General features: G+C 34.0%; 2 protein-coding genes across 3 annotated transcripts in view; one reads left to right on the top strand and one right to left on the bottom strand.

Moving 5' to 3' along the window:
• The window catches only part of LOC106464916 (MICAL-like protein 1), a gene marked incomplete at its 3' end in the record, with an annotated part of 51,324 nt that extends 28,675 nt beyond the window's left edge, over window positions 1–22,649 (top strand). Inside the window, exons 4-5 of the mRNA XM_013925088.2 lie at window positions 21,665–21,806; window positions 22,564–22,649. Of these exons, the coding sequence (XP_013780542.1) occupies window positions 21,665–21,806; window positions 22,564–22,649 (228 nt within the window). The remainder of the gene's footprint in view (window positions 1–21,664; window positions 21,807–22,563) is intronic.
• The window catches only part of LOC106464918, a 41,514-nt gene continuing 18,930 nt past the window's right edge, over window positions 737–23,320 (bottom strand). For both annotated transcript variants that reach the window (XM_013925090.2, XM_022392726.1), the window contains exon 2: window positions 737–5,005. In XM_013925090.2, the coding sequence (XP_013780544.1) occupies window positions 2,585–4,927 (2,343 nt within the window). In that variant the 5' untranslated portion in view covers window positions 4,928–5,005 and the 3' untranslated portion in view covers window positions 737–2,584. The remainder of the gene's footprint in view (window positions 5,006–23,320) is intronic.

Genomic DNA, 23,320 nt, shown 5'->3' with positions numbered 1-23,320 from the left:
GCCTTCGTTCCATTCTTTATTTCCGCTTGTTCAGGCGGAGATAATGGCATCAATATCGCATACTTTTTTCTGGTTTTTCTTTTGTCAAGACGGCTTTGTTCAGGCGGTGATGATGGCTTTCATGTCGAAAACTAGTTTGTTTTATTTATCAAAACTACTTATTTAGGGAATGTTGATGACATTCCGTTCTATATTTTGTTCAAAATAGCTTGTTCAGGCGGAGATTATTGGCTTCCATGTCGCAGACTTGTTTGTTCTTTTTCTGAAAACGGCTACCTTTTACTTAAATGATTTAATTTTTCCCTACTTTTTCTTTAGTTAGATTACACCGTATGGTGATTTTTAAACACATGTATAAATCTAGGTACCTTTATTTATCCTCTTGTAAAATATACGTAAAAAGGAAAATATGCAAAAGTGGTCTCGGACACGAAATGAGCGGCAGTGCACAGTTATATGTCAGAAGGAAGGTTGAGGATCATACAAATGTTTATAATCCACACCACCGTTGACTGTAAGAGATCATATACTGAAATTTATTAGAGTTTATACAGTCGTCATTACGTTCAACGGAACTCTAGGAGAGATATGTAAATAATGTGAAGTTTAACAGATTTACTAACAAGTTCAAATACTATTTTTTGCCAAAAAATAACCATGAAAATAAGCTTTAACAAAAAAGAAAACAGAAAATCATCACGTGTGTTTTGGAACATGATCAATAGTTTATTACATTTATATAAAAGATGAATTCATTCAAAATTTACACATGACTGGAGTATTACTATAAAATAATTGATTTCTTCATACTTTTAGAAAACTTTACTCTTCAAACTAAAACTAAAACTACAGTAAAAATATCCTAAATTTTAGAAAACAAAAAGACAAATAGCCTCTATACAGTTTGTTACAAATTTAAGTCAAAAGATTGAATAATATTAAAGCAGAAAAATTCATATGTTTATTTCACAAACAAAATACGCTAAAATCTTATCGAGTGCCGAGATAACATGAACAATTTAACATCTTTAGGTACGACATACATATATAAAAAAATTAATTTGACAAAATAACCGTTGAACACTTTTACTGGTGTGCTTTCATGTATTTCAAAAATGGTATTTTACAATGACGAGAATGGAAACGGCAAAATGCCTAATGACGATGCTGCCCGACGATGCACACTCACATGACGTTTACTAACCAATGAATCATAAACAGGAATTACCATTTTGAGAACTGATGTAGATTCATGTGATTCATCAATCCGTGGTTCCGAAACGTTAAGTAATTGCGTCTTCGTTTAGCACATCCGTTCTTCTTGCATTCAAGTGTACTAGCAATAATTTTATTATTTTAAGTTTTTAGATTATATTGTTTTTTCTAGAATATACAACATCCTTTTTTAGAATTATTTAGAAGACCATACACAAACAATGGACTGTGTTGTTATTGTATACGAATTTCTCATATTTCAGGACTAAGCAAATGTATAATCTTTTTGAACATATCATATGGAAACATTTTACACAATCGATGTATTCGTTAGAGCACCGAGAACGTATTAAGTAAAACATAGTTTATAATTAAAATATGTACAGCATTTATAAAATCACTTGTACCAAAATAATTATTTGACTGCGCGCACACTTCTTTCAAGTTTCTCCGAGATGTATAAAAAAAGTCGACAAAAAACAAACAACATTTTTTCAGTTCTCTTTAGGGATACTCTTGTGGTTTATTCCAAAGATTCGTGTTTTTATGTACTTTCTGCGTCATTCTAACGGCAACAAAACTTGTAACAGGATATTGATGAATACCATGATGGAACAGATACTTTAACAACCATTATTCCGTTTTACTTGTCTGTTTTATATGGTCATTCTATAAACCCTTCTCTACCTTGGGTTTTCTTATAACTTATCATTACAGAATGTGACACTTTAATCTAAAAGATAATTTTCTTGGATAATTTCAATTCAGTCCAGAAAGACAGTAATAATACAACTTTACATAATTAAAACAAAGACGGATATTTTAAGAATTTCAAATTTAAAAAAAATAATCAAACATATGGTTAAAAACCAACAAAAGTATAGTTTTCCTCACTATATTAATTCCACAGTTTAAAACATGTAACAAAATTCAGAAAGATATTTTCCGGTGTCAAACAAAATACTAAACTTTTTAGGAGGAAAACAAAAGATACATTAATGTAGGCCGTGGTGAGGTTAATAAGCTTTAATAATGCAACCTCTAATACCAGCTCTTCAAATGTCCCATATTTAAGACTAAAATGTTTACGTTTTAGAAATAATGAAACAAAATTATTTCATAATACTTTTATTTATCACAATATTTCCCTTAAAATTATATTTAAAATTGGTCACGTTTGTTACACATAGGATGTATGTATGTATCGTTGTACATCAAGTTCGACAAATTACTAAACCGCAAATAATTTTAAAAAAAGGCTATATTTAAGAAATATTTTCAAAGATCCCACAGTCATCACTGAAAAAATTATCGATGCAACGAAGTAACAGTTAGAGTGTTGTTGAAACGTGTGAAGTCCCTCTGTAGATTATTTTGATGGTTGTTTTGATGTGACAACAGTTAGCGAAGTCAATCCTGAACTTATTCCAGAGTTAATGCTCTGACTCCTGGAAGTTGATACTTTTGGAAGAACAGAAATGAATCTTGCTTGGAGAATTGTTCGAACTTTCGGAATGCATGAGAAAGCAATGAAAATAAACAGTCCTTGCAGAGTATTTAAGAAAATAAATACGTACCATAAAATTTCATTATCAAGGTAACCAGCAAGAAGGCCAATAATCCAAGTAAGACCCATTAGAAGAGCTAATCGTGAGTACAAACGAAAGTTCTTTCGGTTAGATTTCATCTGGTTCCCAGTTATATTAGATGATGTAGTAACGATCATTCTTGCACTCCAAACAAACAAAATCACGTTAGCCAACATCACCAGTCCCAAAGGAGCGGCAAAGAACAACGACAAGGCTCGTTTGTGTCCAAACCAGCAATGGTAGATTCCAAATCCTGGTTTGTAGTTCTCTGGTACATACTCGAGCTGTTCGATGATAATAGCTACTATCACTAAAAGAACTGGACTCAACCAAGAGTATAGAGAATACCCTATAAACTTCGGCCATTTGTTGCCACTCGAAACACGTAGTTCCTGTGTGGCAATCCGAAGAGTTCTCCAAACATCAAAAGCCAGTGTATTCATCCATAAAAAAGATGCTAAGAAAAAGTAATAAGTCAAGATAGCGACAACAGTACATTTCAAAGGGGAAAGAATGTTTAATTGGCCGATGATGAAACAGCAATAAGCACAAAAAAGAGCAGAAGCTAGGGATAACAGATTCCGTCCCGCAAAGTTATGAAGATCTGGAATCACGAGAAACACCACGAAATGGAGAAGAAGGCAAATAATAGAAATCCCAAGGCCAATGAGAGAAATATAACCCATGTAAATGGAGAATTTTTTTTCCTGCTCTGAAGTTCGATTCAGATAATCTGCGCACACGAGTATACTTCGTTTCCGAACCACATAAAATGACTTGTTATACACATGATCGTATTTTGGGATGTAAATGCTTTGATTATTCAAGAAGATATATTCGCCTTCGTCAAAAGAAACCTTGATACAACTGAGAAAATCAGATCCATAGAGAATCGACTGGTTTGTGGTAGTTGGTGATAATCCAGATCTCGTTCCGGATTTATTTTGATGTGATGATATACAGTCATTCTTATGAGTTATATTGGTTGTAGAGCAATCGTTGTCTGTCTCGCTGATCGTGGTCGTTGAAACTGTGTTTTGGTCATTGGTTGATGACGGCTGCGCTTCTGACGCTACACACTTACCGTTTCTGGGTTCATATCCGGAAAACCCACACACGATATTTCGACACTTTTTGAAGAATGGGTCAAATACTTCCCCATTTCTGCAGAGTATTACTATCCCAACACTGGTTCCCGAGTATTCATTGACGTCAAGCAGCATGGAAAAAGCATTTGGAAAAAAATTACGATACATGACAATTTCATGCTCAGTTTTGGAACAAGAGAGTTCAGATGTATTCACATAATTACAGAGGGCGCAGTGAACATTTCTATAGGCTTTATCTTGACTATACATTACACTCGTGTAATATCTGCATTTTTCTCTGACATTTGAGATATTCCAGTTCCATGAACATTCGGAAATCAGATTACGAACGCATGATCTAATATTTGATTTTAAGACATCAGGCACAACAAGTTTAATAGAACAACCATAAAAGTGCAAGTTTTCATCATCTCCATCTAACCAGATGCCCCACTGAGAATCGTAGTACTCTAAATTGTCGCGTATGTATTTTTCAGTTAGGTTTTGTCGAGTTATATTATACAAGTGTAGATATGGACATTTTAACAGCAGTTTCCATAACACCATATCATAACTGGTGTCATCATTACAGATAGCACAATGGTAGTTTCGATACGACACTCCTGTGTTAGGGTTAGTGACTGGAAGTTGTCTCATCGGATCATAGTGGACATCTGAAGTAGTGTTTTCACAACTGTTGTGAATCATTTGATCACCTCGCCATTGAGGCTTACATGTAGCTTTCAGAAACACTCCAGTACCTTCATCTATAGAAATACAATGCCACGGACTATCTTGGGGTTGTTGGTTAAGGGTCTCAGCGTCAAGACAACAGTCTCTATATTCAGCACATTTATTATCACAATTACAACTTTCTGAGGTGAGGGAATTATTCGAATCCCTAGAGTTATAAATAAGGCACGAATTTAAGCACGAGGGCCCCAAACGACTTATTTCATCAAAAGTCACCCTGGCTGTAGTCACTGTTAACACAATGTGCAAAAGCGTATAGAGGGTATTTCCATAGAAAAACATATTTATTATTAGCCCTGCAACAGATGGCACCACGTGTTGAAAGCGTCACCAGAGGGTTTGGTATTTTGCGATCATAACCTACAGAGAAGTAAACAGAGAACATAATATCTTGTGTTAACAGTTAAAGAAAATCACAGTAAATGAAACAAATTGTTAAGACTTGTTATTAGAGAAACTATTTTCGACACATTCACAAGGAAAACAAACATAATACAAATGTTATATGCATAATCCTTCTTTAGTCAGATCATGAATTTCTTTAAAATGGTTAACTATTTAATGCATACATGATTTACTATAACAGTGTAATAAAATACAAAACAAAATGATCAGATTTAAATAAACTACATGTTTCAACTGGACCACCCAGTCATCATCATCAGAACAGTACATTAACTAGGTTATCTGCAAGACGATTCCTTAACATTTCTTGAAAACTTAATATGCACACTCAAAAACTGGAAAGGGACAATAAAAGTTAGTAAATAAACAAAAAGTAATGATATAAAATACTCTCACACACACACATTATACGTACACATGATGTATGAATTAAAAGTGATTTCAAAGAGTGAAAACCATAAAAGTAAACACATTAACCATAAATTATGATTATGGAAATTACAGTGTAAAAGAAACAAAACACAAGTGTTGCTTTATAAAAGTGTCGTATCACAAATCAGTAGACTATATCAAAATGTAGAAGTTATAAAGCAGTAAAAAGTTAACAAATAAAAACAAGTTTACATAAACACACATTCAGAGGCATACATACCAAAAATAAGAGTTTAGATTCAAAAATCATAAAAACAAATACCAAATAACCTTTTCAGAATATCACAAAATCTCGGGATTGAGTTAATGCTATTTAGGCTTAGAGCGCGAGTCCTTATATCCATAAAACTTCCTTCATTTCTTTAGCCCCCAGATTTAAAAGGAACATCCATACCTATCAGTGTAATGTCGTCAATTTGTTTATTGGTAAGCGCAAAGCTACACAATAAGTTGTTTGTGCTGTGCCCACCACGAGTATCGAAACACGGTTTTTAGCATTATAAGCCCACTGACTTACCGGTAAGTTCATCAACGGAATGTTCCATTCACTGGGTCAGATATCGTCATCTTTATTACACACTAAGATGATAAGAACAAATCAGTGATAACCATAGTGATCACCTGCAGGGTCAATAAGAATCAATACTTCTATTTCTCGTATAATATGTTAAACTGAAAAAGTCTCAATTTTGTTAAATTGTTAGTGATGGAAGAGAATTTTGTATCCTGATCCTAATGGATCCTAATTTGAAGACAATTTAGGTCTAGACTAGAAGGTAATAAGGAGATTTCCTCTCTAGTTCCTTGAACGAATTGCGTATTACTTTGAGAAGTACGATATGCACGATTCTCAAGTTACAGTATTTTCACTATACTAAAAAACGTCTTATATTTCTTCAAACTTGGAGTTTCACTATTCATGTAAATTCATCCTGCTCGAAACCTAGAAACTTACAATTTGAACTGATTTTTTCAAAAATTCGGTACATTTCTCCAACTTATTTCTCGTTATCGCACAAGTTATGAACATGTACATGCAATGGCCAGGGCATAATTTTAAAAATGAAATTAACAAAATAGAAAGTATAAACACTTACGACGTAACTTGTTTACTAACTGATAATTGATATTTTCAACCATTTGGGAATCTTATGCATAACCTGGGTTAAACTGCCAGGTCTAACAACTCCACGGTTCAGGCTTATCAGTTCTCAGTTTGAAAATGCTGCCAAGAGAAGGAAGTCAGTAGTATCCATCGCCTACAGACCTACTCTTAACAGGATTGACTGTCACTTTTATAACGAACCTATAGCTGAAAGTGCAGAGCATATTTAACAACATACCATGGACTTCAACCTTGGACCTCCGATACTCAGCCAAGAATACTAACGAGTAAAACACGCCCGACCCGTTAACCAAAGAATCAAACCATTATTGGAACAATCATGGAAATGATAGTTTTGTAACATTTTTCTGGATTTACATTTTTGGAACCATAACACTAAATAGACTTATACATTTTGATATAGTCTATTATAAGTTATAAAGCAGAAAAAGTTAACACAGATAACAAGTTTACATAAACATACATTCAGAGGCATACATGCACAAAATACGAGTTTAGATTCAACATCATAAAAACAAATACCAAATAACCTTTTTTTAATATCAGAAAGCCTAAATAGAAAAATAAAAACAAAACTTAACGATTGTTCAACGTATTATATTGTTGCGTCATCGAGATCACGTGACAATTCTCACGCTCTCTTGTTTCTAGAACTATCCCGTATCTTGGCGAATGGTCTAGTATTTGCTAGATAGGGTAGGCTGGTATATAAAAGAGGGGAATGTAATGTGTGGTGGACAGTGAGTAATTGAACTGCAGTCACAGGGTATTGTTGAAGTTAACGTTCGTTCGTTACAGTGTTGTTTTAGCGCGAGTATTGAGATTAAGTGTATCGCAGAGTTATATTCGGAACGAATAAACCAGTTTTATTAAGTAAAGAACTTGTGTCGCTGAAGTTTCGTCGGAACGAAGTTACGGAAAGTTAATTAACAAACGGAGACGTAACAATATAATTGTTATTTTCGTCTTTTTTCAAAAAAGATCAAACAATCTCGTTTTTAAGAATAATTAAACTGGTTTTGCATATCTAAGGGCCGCGTAACACAGTTTTAAGTAGTTGTGTAGACTTGATCTTATTAAAAAACCTTTAAGTCTTAATTAACCAAGTAACAACCGAACCACCACCCCCTCAAAAAAAAAAAAATCTATCGACTAAGGCCAGAAAATACTGATGGGACTGTAGCCAACGGGATTATTTCTTTGACGTTTGAAGACTAGAAGAAATATTTCAATAAAAGACAATACTTTTAGAAATTTATCGATGCAAAATAACCAACATAATAACATGTTTATATTCTAATGTATACCTTTGTCATTACAAACCGCTCGGTCTGAATTAGGGCTGTGACGATTTAAGTTTTCAAATAAATTAATAGTTTTCATAAAATCGAATCGTATAATCATCGGCCATTTTGAATCCAACATTAGAAAACATGACGAAAGTATAGAAATAAGCAGACTTAAGAAATAGAAACAATATAGTGAAGGTATTGTACCGTTTTTTAGAAATGTCTGCATGGATTTGTTCTTGATTTTTATTTAGCTGGTCAATTGATGTTGAATTAGGTGAATGACTGTTAAAAATGCAACCCTGCGCGTGCGAATCACATGCGTCACAAGTCACGTGACACGTACGAAATACCGTAATCATTCAATATAATTGGCTCACAGACACACCCCAATGAAAGAATAGACCATTGCAAGCTTTTACTTGTTTAAACAACTCTACTTATTCAAATTGGATATTTAGTCATTTAAAGGTTTGTTTGAGTGTTCAGGGAAAAACTTTCGTAATCAAAGAAACTTATTCTATTTCTGAACATTGATCATCTATTTTCTGACTTTGAAATCTGTTTCCCAAGAAAATCGGATTCGATTATCCGAGCAATTGTCACAGCCCTAGCATATAAAAACCACGTTAATATTTTTGCGTCAGCGAGGTCACGTGACTAGTATCACGCTACCCCTTTCTAGAAATATCCTGTTCCTTCAAGAATGCCCTAGCATTTACTAGATATGTGTTAGTCTTGTGTATATATAAGACGTTCACAACGTGACGGGAACAGTGTAATGAGTAGTTGAACTGCAGTCAGAGAGAATATTGTTAAGCACGTGAGAAGTTCGTTGAGAATTATAGGGCGACTGTTGAAATTAAGTGTATCGCAAAGTTATATTCAGAAAGAATAAACCAGTTTTATTTAAGAAAGGACTTGTGTCGCTAAAGTTTCGTCGGAACGAAGTTACGGAAAATCAACTAACGAACAGAGACGTAACAATATCTTACAATAACATCGATCAATGAAATCCATTTTTAAGTGTCTACATGTACGAAATGTTTTGTAACAAATTATAAATATTAAAAATAGTATGATACTGTTTCGTTTCTTACAAAACTTTAGAAAAAATCACGCGGGGCGCACGCTCAAAAGTGTGTGTGTGTGTGTGTGTGTGTGTGTGTGTGTGTGTGTGTGTGTGCGTGCGCGCGCGTATTAATGCACTTTAATTTTACAAATATACCGAGTTCTAGTATAGAATTATCCAAAAATTCACTAAAGAGTTATCCAGAGATTCACGTCTATAGGTACAGGATGTAAAAGAAACCAGAGGTGCTTCTTGCACAAAATATCACTCTGGTAGGCTTCAGAAAATCTCCATAGCACTGAGAATTCCTCAGCTTAAAAACTATTCAAGGTGTTACTGCGAAAGTTGACTAAATCAAAAACAATTATACTACTATGTAAACCTAAGCAACTATTATTCCATGAGAGAACATATGTCCTAGATTAACCCTAAAAAATAAAATAAAAAGCTACATAAGAGCTAGCTGCGCTTAGCCGTCTCTAATTTTGATGGCTATAAGGAAGCTTAAACAGGGACATGCGCAGAAAATTCAATTTGACCGATATCGGAGGAGGGAGGGGAAGGAGTTAAACACACACACATGAAATATTATGTAAACCATATCGACACACGCATAATACGCGTAGAAATAAACAATACCACACTCACCAAAATGACAGAGTCCGTATGCATACTTATTGGAGGAGGGGGATCGGTCCCTTCTGTGCACACCCCTTATTTGATATATGGTACACTCACGGTCCTAAATCACAAGTTGCGTTTTTGCAACGCCATGAATCCGAATATTCACAGTCCGGGCACGCTAACTACTAGGCTAAACCCGGGTCCATGAAAGAAGTATTTTTGGTTTCGTTTGTAGAATGACTATTTTTATGCGAGTTCAAGACAAAAGTTTTCGAACAATTCGTATATGTACACGGGAGTATATTTTGGCATGACATTATGTGTTACCTGAAAATTTACATGTGGACAAATATTTCCTGGTAGTGCTGCATAATCCTGCATAGAGTCAGCTTTCCTCAATAGGGTAAACCCTACGAGAACGGGTTAACGAGAACGCCTGTTCCATAATTTTCAGTTTTACATTTGTAAAAATAAACTTTTACGCGAAACTTCTTCCACACATTGTTTTAATTCCCTACTCGAATATCACGTTTACAAGATAAGATGTTCTGGTTCTTTAAACCTAACAGAACACAAAACTGAACGAAGACTGCAAGGTCCATACATGATATTAAAACTGTCGTACGTGGAGTTTCAGCAAGGTCCATACATGATATTAAAACTGTTGTACGTGGAGTTTCAGCTGGTCCCCAGTCGATTGCTTATTTGTGTAACTTCAGCTGATAATTTCTTTTTTGTGTGTTTTCCGATTTATTCTGGAAAAAAAATACATTTAGACAGGAATTGTCTAAGATATGAGATACTAAAATTTTAAATTAAAGTTAGTTGTCAACTTTGACGGGATTATAATTATGTCTCATAAAACTTGTCGTCCAATTCTGAATTATACAGAATCTAATCTTTGAAAAAAATAACATTACCGTTAGTTAATAGAGAATTTTTTATGTATACGATATTTAATCTTGAGCAACAGGTATCGCCCCAAAGATTGGGTCTTGCTGCTTAACAGAGGCGAAAAGAAAAAGAAGAATAACTAGTAATCGTGCTACATTCTCTTGTAGTGACATTTCAACTTAAAAGCAAAATTATTTTCAAGCTACACTGCGTATAGTTAAACATCCCTTTGATTTATGTTTGGATATATTTAACTGGAACTCTTAGGAAAAGTATTGTTGTATATGGATGTTAATTTCATTATGTATTCTTCAAAGGAACATTTATATTTTGTGTTATGCAAAAGGATGCTGCTACGTTATTGTATTCTTCAAAGGAGTGTATTCATGTCATATATTATTCAAAGGAACATTGTTATATTACGTATGCTATACAAAGGGATACAAGTTGCTGCGTGTGGTATTCTTAAAAGGACGTATTTATTTTACGTATTATTCAAAAGAATATTATTGGGCTGATATTTTTCAGAGGAATATTGGAATATTCTAGTACTTTTTGTGATTATTTTTAAAATACAATTGAGAATGATTTGGCATCTATTGCACGTTATATGTTTAAAAAAAAACTTGTATAGTCGGCAAATAATTTCAAACGAAACCTCTTCTTAGTATTTCTGTAAATTTTTGTACATTTTTGATTAGAAGCTGATTTCTTTTCCAACTAAACATTTACTAAAAACTTAGCATAAATCTGTAGTCTGCGTAACCACATTACAGGCTCTTTAGCTGTTTGAAACCATTAAATTTCTCTTTTATTTTCCAGGACTAACAGCAAGATGTTTCAAATATTGCATGGACACTACTAGTCAACAAATGGCTTTGCTTATATAGCTAACATTTTTCATAATCCTTTTATTTATCCATGAAATTCGCCAGTGAATACATTTCCAAATGTGATTAGATTCAGGTTTTTAGAAGTGTTGTGCACGGAAGTTCATTCGTTACATTTTGAATGAATATTGGTTTAGTAGCTTTAACAAATAGACTTTCAGATAAACTTTACGTTAATGTACTCTATTGCTGCATTTAACCGATTCGGGGAAGATTAGAGCGAATAGTGACTATGTACAATTTTTGTGATGTATTTCTTAGTTTACTAGTTTTATTATTTCTTTTATTCACATCGACACCTATGTCAGTAATGTAACTTTGCCTTCTGACGTTGGTCAAAGGTCCAGACTGGCCATAGAAGAGGGCAATTTTGGGTATTTCATTTAAATTTTTAAAAATCGCAAAATGTCAATTGGTATCTCTGTGTATTACGATGTACATTGGTTGGTAGTATCACTGAGAGCATATTTATTTTACGTAAATACTATGCGAAGCAAGGAAAGGTGTAGAAATTTTAACTTTCGTTGAACTGGAATACAATGACAGATGAACTTAATACAACTGTTTGTTTTTTGTAAAACCCAAATCTATAGCAAAACTATAATATTAAATTGTCTTAACTTACTTCTTAATGGAACTAATATAGCAAAACTCTCTTCGAATTTGAAGCTAAGTGTCAATTTTGAAATTATATAAAACGTATTGCTAGGATTTTTTATACATTTTCATCGTTGAATATGTTGTTCATGACTACTTTGAAAAAGAAGAATTAAACAGAAAAGAGAAACTCCCTTTCCTCGTATCGAATATTGTAGCAAACTCTCTTATCATAACTGGTTTAGATATAAAAAAACACTTCATTGTAAACATTTATTTTTTTTTTTATGACCAGTTACCTTCATAATACGTGCGGAACACTTGTGGGTAGTCTTACTATTTTCTTATCAACTACTTAGTCCTAACTCAGCGCTAGAAAAACTGCATAGTCTATTGTAATAGAGGTCTGTCGTCGCCATATTCTCGCTAATGATTTAATCAAATATAATAATCCAGACAGGATTCACTTTATATCTCCCAGATGTTACTAAGGGCATAGTAGATAAGTCCATCTAGTCCTAATAAAACGGAAACATGCAATTGAAGTAATACAAAGCAGGCACCAACTCGTCCTGTTCCTCTCAAAAAACGTCTGACAAAATGTATATCCCTCTTGGGCTTTTTTTTATCTTTTTTTTTCAGATAATTTAGTTTATGTCCAAGCAATTCGAAATGTTACAAAATAATTCTATATGGTAAACTACCATCAATAAATAATATACCTAATAACTTGTGATGGGTCAATAACACTTTTATTGCCAGCTGGGTTTCGTTCACGATATTACTTGTAGAACAAACGTTCCCGAAAAGAATGAATATCAAAACCATTGGCGCCTTCTATAATTATAGACTTTTGTTACATAAATTTCTCAATGTGCTAAGAAAATAAGAGGGGGATAAAATCTACTGGACTCAAACTTAGCGAATGTTTTTTTTTTTTTTTTTTTTTTCGTTATTTGTACCTGAAAGACGATGAATTACTGTTGGTACGACCAGGAGAGAGATCTTTCATAGTGCAGGATCATACACGATAAAGAGCGCCCTTTTCGGAAATATAAAAAAAAAACATTATTGCAAAATAAAGAGTGGTTATGAAATAGAAAAATAAGTACAAATTCTGTGGTGTTGTTAGTATCACTTCAGTTGTAGAACCTTCCTGTACATATATGTACATGTGTATAATGTATTTATACTTCTGTCTTTTTGTGTACATATTTAAGCTACGTATTTTGTGCCCAGTTGGTAGCGTAATCTTATAATTCTTTAATAGTTCAGATTTTGAAACAAGAGATGTGAATCACTTTGATTCTCAAAGTTGATGATTTTTTTTCCTAAATAGATATGACCCTGTCTTTTTGCAACACTTGCAGTATACAAGTTCGCTTATTACACACATTTAATTACCGTTATAAGAATTATTTTGAAATGTAAACAAACATCATTCCTAATACCGATTATCCTGGTAATATGTAGAAAATAGAAAGCTACTTAACTGTTCGTATCACTTTTTTTTGTTTTTTGTTTTTTACAGAAATCTTAAATTATTCTTTGGTAATTTGTTAGGCTTGTCAGTTTGTAACAAAGACCTTCTTATTCTGCTACAAGATGCTATTTAATTTGTTAGGCTTGTCAGTTTGTAACAAAGACCTTCTTATTCTGCTACAAGATGCTATTTAATTTGTTAGGCTTGTCAGTTTGTAACAAAGACCTTCTTATTCTGCTACAAGATGCTATTAAAGAATTTGTATAGTTAATACGCGGCATGACAATTTTCAATGGAAAAGGGAGTTGTTAATTACTGAAAAAATTAAACAAAGAGCGTTTTAGTTGGTGTGGTATTTAATAGATTTAGCCTAATGTGGGCGTATCAAACAAACTCATTTCAATGTTCCTACTGCAACTTTAAAACTGACAAAATGAATTGTAATACAGTACAGTTTAAAAGAAAAGTTCGACTATGTTTTTTTTATTTCATGTTGACTTTTAATTTCTTTTGTTACAGTTGTAAGATTTATTAAACCTCTTAAAAACTATTAAATTTGATTTAGTTACATCAATGTATGCTAAGGTGTAAAGTTGAATTGAAATATATTTTTTCTTATATTTGTTTTGTAAAATAGTGTGTATAATTTTAGCTTTACGTATATATACATACATGTATCTTAATCCCATATATTTTCGTGTTTTTTTTTTTGTTTTGTTTTGTTTTTTTCTCAACAAAATAAAACTGAACTTGCTTTCCTAATGTTTCTTAGTGTTGTTTTATATATTGATATAAGTACCTAACACCACCTATAGTTCAGCAGTGGGACTGCGGTAAGGTTACTGTCTTAAAACGCTAAATTTCGGGGTTCGATTCCCCGCGGTGGACACACCCTAATGTGGCTTTGTTCTAAAAAAAAACTTACATTGTGCACAATGAAAAAATTTTACAATGAAAAAAAAATCGTTCTCGAGAAAACTAAAATAACCCCTCAATTTTTGTTACTGAATTTCGCCTAAACACCTAAGTTGCTTTTCACAAATATCCGAAAATGAATACACACTAAGTCTATCTGTGCATACCACCCCTTATTTTGAACTTGTAAGTTCAATAATACTAAAAGCCAATTCGTTGGCTACTCTAATCGAATAATTGGATTTGACTGTCATTCTTATAACCCACCCACGGTCTTAAAATATGGAGTGCGCTTTGCCATCAAATAGATTCAAACCACGAAAACTCGGATTCACGTGTTAAACACTGAGGAGCACAATCTTTATAACCTTTCGTTTACAAATTTGGAAAGCCTTTGTAAGGTCAAAAATAAGTACTTAATCATTGAATATTTTTCATTATATTCTGCATAGTAATAAAATCTCGGTATAATTTTCCTCGGGTCATTAAATGTTATTTAAAACTGGGATATTGTAATGCTGTTGTATTTAAGTCAAGTGATTCTTAATATAAATATAGACTAGAGGCAACATTCGTGAAACAACACCTCAAAACCTTCCTTTTCAATAGTTAAGACCACCCAAACATTGATAATAAGCAAAATAAATGATTTCACGGTTGTAGACACAATCAAAATTTGTCCATTTGTTATATTATTATCAATATTGTTGTTTCACAGGCCTACAGCAAAATCGGTAGTTTGCACTTGGTTCAGTAAATAACTACTTTAAAAGACACGAAGCGTTATTTAAAGCTATGTTTTAGACATTTGTTTTATTTGAAAAGGCTGCTATTTTACTGGTAAAATTTTATACGCGCTTAATGGGGATTGTGTCTTACTCTAGGCGCCCCCCCCCCCTCAGTGGAACAGCGGTATGTCTGCGGAATTACAATGCTAGAATCCGAGTTTCGATACCCGTGGTTGGCAGAGCGCAGATAGTCCATTTTGTAGCTTTGTGCTTAATTTCAAACAAAAAAAAATACCCTAGGCATATATTTGCCCATTGCTGTGCAATAAAAAAGCCAACATATTAGATAATTAAAAATGTCAAATCTACAAATGGGAATCGCAAACAAGACTGGAGATGTATTGCTGAATTTGCCCAAGCTACAAATCCCTATTATAACTCCACTATAAAATTATTGCAAGTGATATCTACTGTAGTGTGGAACCGCACGGTAATTTTGCAAAAAACATGGAGTAGTTTTAAACTTAATTCGACATCTTTAATTTTGTTGTGCTGCGAATTTTTTTTAAATCCTTCACTTTCCGCCTGTTCCCCTGTGGTTCAGTGGTATGACTATGGACCTATAACGTTAAAAACCGGGTTTAGATATCCTTGGGGCATAGCACAGATAGCCCATAGTGTAGCTTTGTGCTTAAATACAAACAATTACTTTCCGCCATCAAAAAATCTAGTGTTTTCCTAACGTGCGCGTTAGTTGAAAACTACAACTCGCGCATTTGCTAGCGCATTAATTGGAAACTGACACGTGAAAGGTTCCCGATTTTATTGTTGCATATCGTAGTTCGAGTCACTATTGTTCATCGTTTCTCGAGTTTGCTGTCTCTAAGTGGATTTCTGTGACTATATTCAGCAAGTCTTTAACAGTGGACGATTACCATAGTAACTTTTCCTACTCGGACGACGGTGGTGATTCTTTTTACTGTCTCTTATACTTAGTTGAAGTCTTCAGTGCATATTCAGTATTTATTGCCCCTGCATATAGTATTATTTCAAACAGCTATTGCTATTTTTAAATAGTTTGTGTTAAGTTGTAAGTGTTTGCGATAATTGGCGACTTACGCTAAGTGTGTCGCTGTTGCCTATTTTGCATGCATTATTTGTGTCACCTTATTCTAGCAAACACTTGTGTACAGCAGGCTATTAAAGAACATACATATGTGTCATTTAGACCTAACAAGGTAAGCGTGTTTCAGCGTCTATTCACATTGCATTAATCTGTGTTATATTGTCTTAGAATAAACATTATTCCGTTCTGATGACATTGATTACATTACACTATGACATTCACGGAAGCCAATCATTACCTCCGCCACCAAAGGTGGACGAAGGTTATGTTTCACCCCTGTGTGTGTGTCTGCGTTTGTCAGGAAGATTTCTCGAAAACGGCTCAATGTATTTGGACGAAAGTTGGTATACACGTTGGTTGACTATGCCCCAACTTAGAAGTGTTTAGTTTTATTTGTTATTGTTTTTTTTGTTTTTTTTTTGTTGTTGTTGTTGTATTGGGGGTCGAGATCAAAGGTCAAGGTCATAGGGAGCTATTTCTACACTATTTTTGCTCTATACCTCATTAAAAAGTGGTCGAATTTTAATAAAACTTGGTCGACTTATGTACAATATTATTCCTCATTGTCTTACCAAAAATGGTTCGTGTCCGTTAACACGGACGGACGTACTGACATATTTTCGTATTTTTTGAGGGCCGAATATGATCAACGCTGCGTGGTAGAGGTATGCGCTCTTTTGAGTGTCCCTCCAGTTAAATCTGTGATGATACAGTCTTTTCCCTCAAGACAGTTCTTAGAGAACAACTTTACAATTTGTATGTAACAGATTGCATACCAATGCACGTGTTTATTCTTTGTTGTACATTTGTTATTTATTTTAAATAAGTTCAGTGTGGTGGTTGGGTGAAAAAAAAGCCAATGCAGCAGTAAACTATTGAAAACATTCAACTGAAACGTATGTAGTTTAAAATTTATTCTCCATAAATGGACAGAAGTAAACTAAAGAAACAAGACTAGTAAAAATTGTTAATTTAAAAAGGTGGATTAGGGATTGTCAAAAATGTACAGAAGACAATTTGAATCAAAATACAAAAATGCAAGCCCACAACTAGGGTATTCTAAAAAAAAGTAAACAAACAATGCTGGGAATAGTGTCTATATTATTTTTTCAAGCTACAAATCCCTACTTTGACTCCACTAAAACTGATAAGTTCTATAGACACGGAGTCAAAATATCTAAGTTTGGAATACTCTAACAAAAACAGCTGTGGGCGATTTCCACAGGGAAAATGTTTTTGATTAGGGTTCGTTCATTATTAATCAATTTGGTTCACATAACGTTCTCTGTTCTACAGTTTAAACTTCCAAGAAATGGTTCTATAGCATCTTTCCGATGAATAATCAGAAAATATGCTGAGTAAGTAGTTCATCTTACCAGCGAGTGTTTAAATTAAGCATGCCGCAGGTCACAGAATTCACCGTCGATGACAGGTAAGTCATTTGAAACTCGCATTACACTAGTTGTCACACACATACAACATTAGATTATATCAGTACAGTAACATAAGTTATGCATTCCTTACACAGTCAGCATTTTAAACAAGCGCAGCAGTCCTGTCATCTAGCGGATATAACTTTAAGGTCTTGACATCTCTCAGCATTTACTAGCAGGTTTATCAAATTACAGCACGTGACTGTGCGATTGTTTAAAACAGATTATTATTATTTACCTTTTCAACACGGTTCAGGGAGCACCAAGTTATAAAGGAAGCTACTGCACAATACATGAGGATCAAATCGGTACTGGCGTGATAAGAATAAACTCGTGAACTTTTAGATAATTTCTTCGTTTTTCATGAAGATATTTATTACAGAGTAATAATTAATTTCTCTGAAACTAAGTTTGTGAAAAGGAAATAGAGACTGGGCACAATGTAAGACAGGATAAACAATCTTTATTTAGAATACAAACACAGGGTTTATACATGCTTTGGATGATGGACAATCGCATTAACTGGAAATGAGCTTTTCTTTCTCCCAAATGCACTTCATTAAAATTGCTACCAGACTGATCAAACCTAACGCTACTTGTTTAACTTTGAAACATCAGAGCAACTTTGCACTACTACGTGACTGGTCGTTCGCATTCAAACATAAGGGAGGACCTTGAGACATCATTTTACCTACCATTGAATATCGTTAATGGTGACATACATTAACAATGTGCAGCTTTCCTAACATTATCTCCCCACGGCCCAACCGGGTGTTGTCTCGGAGAATGACAAAAAAAAACATCAACAAAAGTAACTAGAGCAACAGCAATTGCACCCAGTGGCTCAACGGAAAGTCTGAGGGCTTATAGCGCTAAAACTCTGGCTTAAATACCTGCGGTTGGCACAACAGAGACGGCCCAATAGGTTTCTTTTTGCTTGATAAGCAAACAAAAGAAACTTAGTCTTTCTTGACCACGTGTTATGTGAAAACTGCACATACTAGAATAACTGAACAATTAAAAAATGTATTATGTTAAAATAATAATGTAGAAAACGCAGGTTATATCTTCGTTTTATAGTATTTTGAGAAGAAACTACCCTGGTGGCTGGCTCGGCGGTAAGCGTAAGGGCTTATAAGACTAAATATTGGAGATCAATAGCCACTGTAGGCACAGCGCATATAGCCCATTATGTAGCTTTACGCTTAAACTTGAAATCATCTAATGAAATAAAAGTAACACTGTAATTAATTTAAACGAATACTTAAACTTACCGGTATCTTAATTTAAACTTGGATAAAAGATGATAAATTGACACGTCTAAATGAAAACTATTTTTATTTTGTGCGACGTTTCGGGCAAACGCGCTTCGTCATGCAGTAAAGACTGTATTACTGCCTGATGAAGGGAGTCTTCCTGAAACGTCGCAAGAAATAAATAAAATAATATAAAATATTTTTTTTTCATTCAGACTTTTCAATTTATTCTAGTTTTTTTATTCAACTTTTTTCTTCTCGCTATTGCATAACAACATTCATTCTTAATTTAAAGGTAATTATTTGCTAGCTGTAGACGCCTATTGTAACTGTACATACTTAAAAAGTTGTGGAGTAAAAAGTAAATTTGTTTGTTCGTTTGTTGTTAAGTGCAAAGCTGCACAATGGACTATGTGGGGTTCGAGCCCCATGTTTAAGATTTTAGGCTTATGACCCCAGCTTAAGTATATTTTAACAAGAGAATTGTTTCTCTTCTGATATAATTGTGAAAAAAATATTTGCACATACAAAAATTAATGTCATGCCTAACCTGGTATAAATGTTTTAATTTTCGCTATTATTAAACGAAGAACATTCTTATGGTAAATAACGTCGCATCCCAGCTGAATTGATAAGCCTTATATTGAACGATAGGCCTTGTCGGCACTAGATATTGCAGATGTACCGTAGCTGACATGTTAAAATATTCTTCATTTACTCCCCACCCCCCCAGTGGCACAGCGGTACGTCTGCGGACTTTCAGTGCTAGAAACCGAGTTTCGATACCCCTGGTGGGCAGAGCAAAGATAGCCCATCGTGTAGCTTTGTGCTAACACCAAAAAGTATTCTTCTTTACTTTTACTGGTAACTTCTTAGAATTACCACCACCCCTTTCTCTCAACACCGCCATCCCACCAATAAAGACTAAAGAAAGGCTCACGAAAGAACCAATAAAATATAAAGCAAATTGAGAATATCGGACTAAATTATGCAAGCTATGCAGTAAGAAGCTTTAAGTGTACGGGTAGAATAATAAAGTGCTGCTACCTGCTGGCAATAACTTTTCTATAAGATATTTTTAAAGAAATAGAATGATTATTCATAAGGTATATTTGGTAAATATTTGTGTGATTTATGAACACATATCTATTGTCAACTGCTAAAGCAAAACAACGAGAACTTTTTAGGCTTATCGTCATTGAGGTGTACATGTACTCATTTATTAAATACCGGAATTGTTTTTGATATAAATGAAATAGATCAAATTAACTTTTAGTGAAGACTATGAAAATACTTTAAGTTTGCACAATAATATTATTATCAAATCAACTGCTGAAATGGGGCGCGTGTAGTAAGAAACTCGTGCGAAGATAGTTTTGAAACGTGTTATTACGCTCCTGTTATTCTGCAGAACTATCTTGTATATCTTCTTGAGCTCCTGTTATTCTGCAGAACTATCTTGTATATCTTATGCTCCTGTTATTCTGCAGAACTATCTTGGTTGACTAGCTGCTTCCCCATCTTGTGTATCAGTTCAAAATTAGAGACTGTTTTCTGTAATGAAACTAACATTTTGCGCTTTATGTGTGACGCTGGTATTTTTTTATTATATATTTAAATACTTTCTCATTAATAGAATCTAGGTTTCAGTTTATTTTCTAGGGTCCGCTGAGATCCATTACTGTAACATTGCTTTTACTTAAATCGGCTGACATTGAAAACACAAAGGACAATTACTACAGGCAACATTTCAGGAAAATCGTTAAATTCATCATCCTTTAAAGACAATTCGATCAGCAGGTTAGGTACATAATATTTAGTACTAGCGAAAGTACCTGGCATCGCTCGGGTTATTAGATTGATATTGTGTGTATTCTGAGCCCATTTTAGCATAAAAGTATAACCTATATACTTTTGTTGCTAAGTGACATGGCATCAAAGCCATTGTTGGAACACATTGTTACCAAATAGCACTGGCTTTTATATAAATTAGAAGTTGTTATATAAGGAACCACTTTTTTCTATGTGGTTTTTCGCTAGCTTGCCTCATTAATTAGATGCGCACGCATACGGATAAGTAATTATACCAAATTAGCATGTGTGCAAAATTTCATGTTTCTAGGTTCTTTCATCTTGGGGCTATGGCGGTCGCACATACACAGACACGCACGTGCGTGTCTGTCTGTCTGTATAATTTATATTTGTAATATAAGGAACCACTTCTTTTTTTATGAGGTTTTTCGCCAACTTGCCTCATTAGAAAGATGCGCACGCATGTGGATAAGATAAATAATAATACCCAGATGCACACCCTCAGGGTCCAATTAGTAAGTTTGCAAAATCTCAGGTTTCTGGGTTCTTTCCTTTTGTAGCTATGGCAGTCACACACAGACCCACAGACACGCTATTTTATTATTATAGAATAAAATAAACATTAATTTTAGCAGAGTTTTTAAAGAGATGTAACAATATTGTTCAATGGAAAACGTCATTTAATGCGTTCTGTTGAACTAAAATTTAATTGATTCGCTTTCAAAAGATAGGAAACTTCTTAATATATCAATTTCCTAAATAAATTTAAAAGTTCCATCTAATGGTTACTTTCTAGTCACTAATTTTCACAAACCTGAAGATTTTTTACAGTTATTTCTAAGTGGTCATTTTTCGGGAATTTCAAGACCTTCAAAATAAGAATGTTTATTAATAAGCATTTTTAGCAGTGTTTAATTGAAAACGTTTCTTTCTACAGGCTTTCCAAGTAGCAGAAGAGGAACTTGGTATTCCCGCTCTTTTGGAGGCAGAAGACATGGTAAAGTACGAAGAACCCGATAGACTCAGTATTGCAACCTACGTCTCCCAGTTTTATCAGTTTTTTGAAGGACATGGGCGAAGTATGTATCTTTAAATTTTTTTTCAGTCATTTCGTTCACTATACATGATAATTTTGTTTAGACAAAATCACAAAACACTTTTCCAGAAGTTTCTTTGTTGCTACATTTACCCACGGCTCTCAAAAAGTTAGTGTGTGTGTGTGTGTATAAATTCTAAGATTAAATGACTTAAATTTATATTGGTTACCAACGAAATAATATGATCTTTCAGTGAAATGTCAAACAGAAATTTGATATTACTGAACATTCACTGTATGGCTGCTGTTAAGAAGTGCATGCCCCAAGTGGTTTCGGTATGTCTGCAGACTTACAACGCTAGAAACTGGGTTACGATCCCCGTGGTTGGCAGAGCACACATAGCCCATTATATAGCTTAAGTAAAAACAAACAAAGAAACAAGAAGTGTAATACTAGCATGTCGAGTATGTAGGGCGCTCGCCCGTCGCGTTAGAGGTTCCTGATCTAATCCTGCGCTAGAGAGCGGGCCTTATCTCAATGTCATGTGATGGTCACTCATCTTTTTTCTGTAGTAATCCAATTTTATTTCCTCAGCACGGTTTCGAATCCGAGACTTTCTCATATGTCAGGCGAGCGGTCTCCCAACTGAACTTAAGGGTTAACCCACTAACTATTCCTAGTAAAGCACTTTTTGAATAATTTAAACTACCACAACAGTATTAATCCAGAACTAGTTAAAAGATCGCATTTCACTTTTCACTAGCATGAGAACCAAAACTATCTTTTTGTTGTCTTATAGTTGGTATATCTCCTCAGAAATCGGCCTTAAAGAAGGGTAACGGGGAAAGGAAAATGGAGAATATTTCATTAAATGAACCTTTAACGGTAAGTGGTATTTATTATTCAGTTTTAATTAATATAAAGCTTCGAATTTGCTGTATGGATTGTTACAATACTGTGGTATCCTTAGGTAAAAACTGACTTTACTTGGAGTAGGGCATATACTGCCATCACTTACACTACGATACACAAGATGGGGAAGCAGCTAGTCAACAGCATATACTGCCATCACTTACACTACATTTGTTTAATCAAACAGCAAGATTTAACCGTTACTCTTAAAAATAAGAGATTATTTCGAAAGTAGGGACTCGCGTAGCAGTGAGAAGGAAAAAGATGTCATTGAAGGAGGAGTATAAGATACATTTTTTCTTCTAATAACATTAATTATTGACCTATATATCTTGTATTTCATTATGTTTGTATACAAGTGTGTGACTGTAATAGAAACTGCAATACAAACTTCAGGAAATAAAATGTATTTATAACCACCAATTCTCGCAAATTGCTGTTTTGTTTCATTCCTGGCTGCATAAGGCGAGTGATTGTTCCAAATGAGGGTTTGAGCACTCATACTTGCTCCCATTTTTTTAGCTGAGGCATAGCGGCCCATAGAACGGCTCTGACTTTTTTTTTTTCAAGTACAAACGTTTAGCTCATAATTCCGTCACCTCTTGACTGATTTGAGATCTAATTACAGCTTTGAACTCAGGAGG

Source organism: Limulus polyphemus, unplaced genomic scaffold (genome assembly GCF_000517525.1).
Source record: "Limulus polyphemus unplaced genomic scaffold, Limulus_polyphemus-2.1.2 Scaffold1781, whole genome shotgun sequence".
Classification (NCBI taxonomy): domain Eukaryota; kingdom Metazoa; phylum Arthropoda; class Merostomata; order Xiphosura; family Limulidae; genus Limulus; species Limulus polyphemus.
This window is presented reverse-complemented; position numbering and strand designations above follow the sequence as displayed.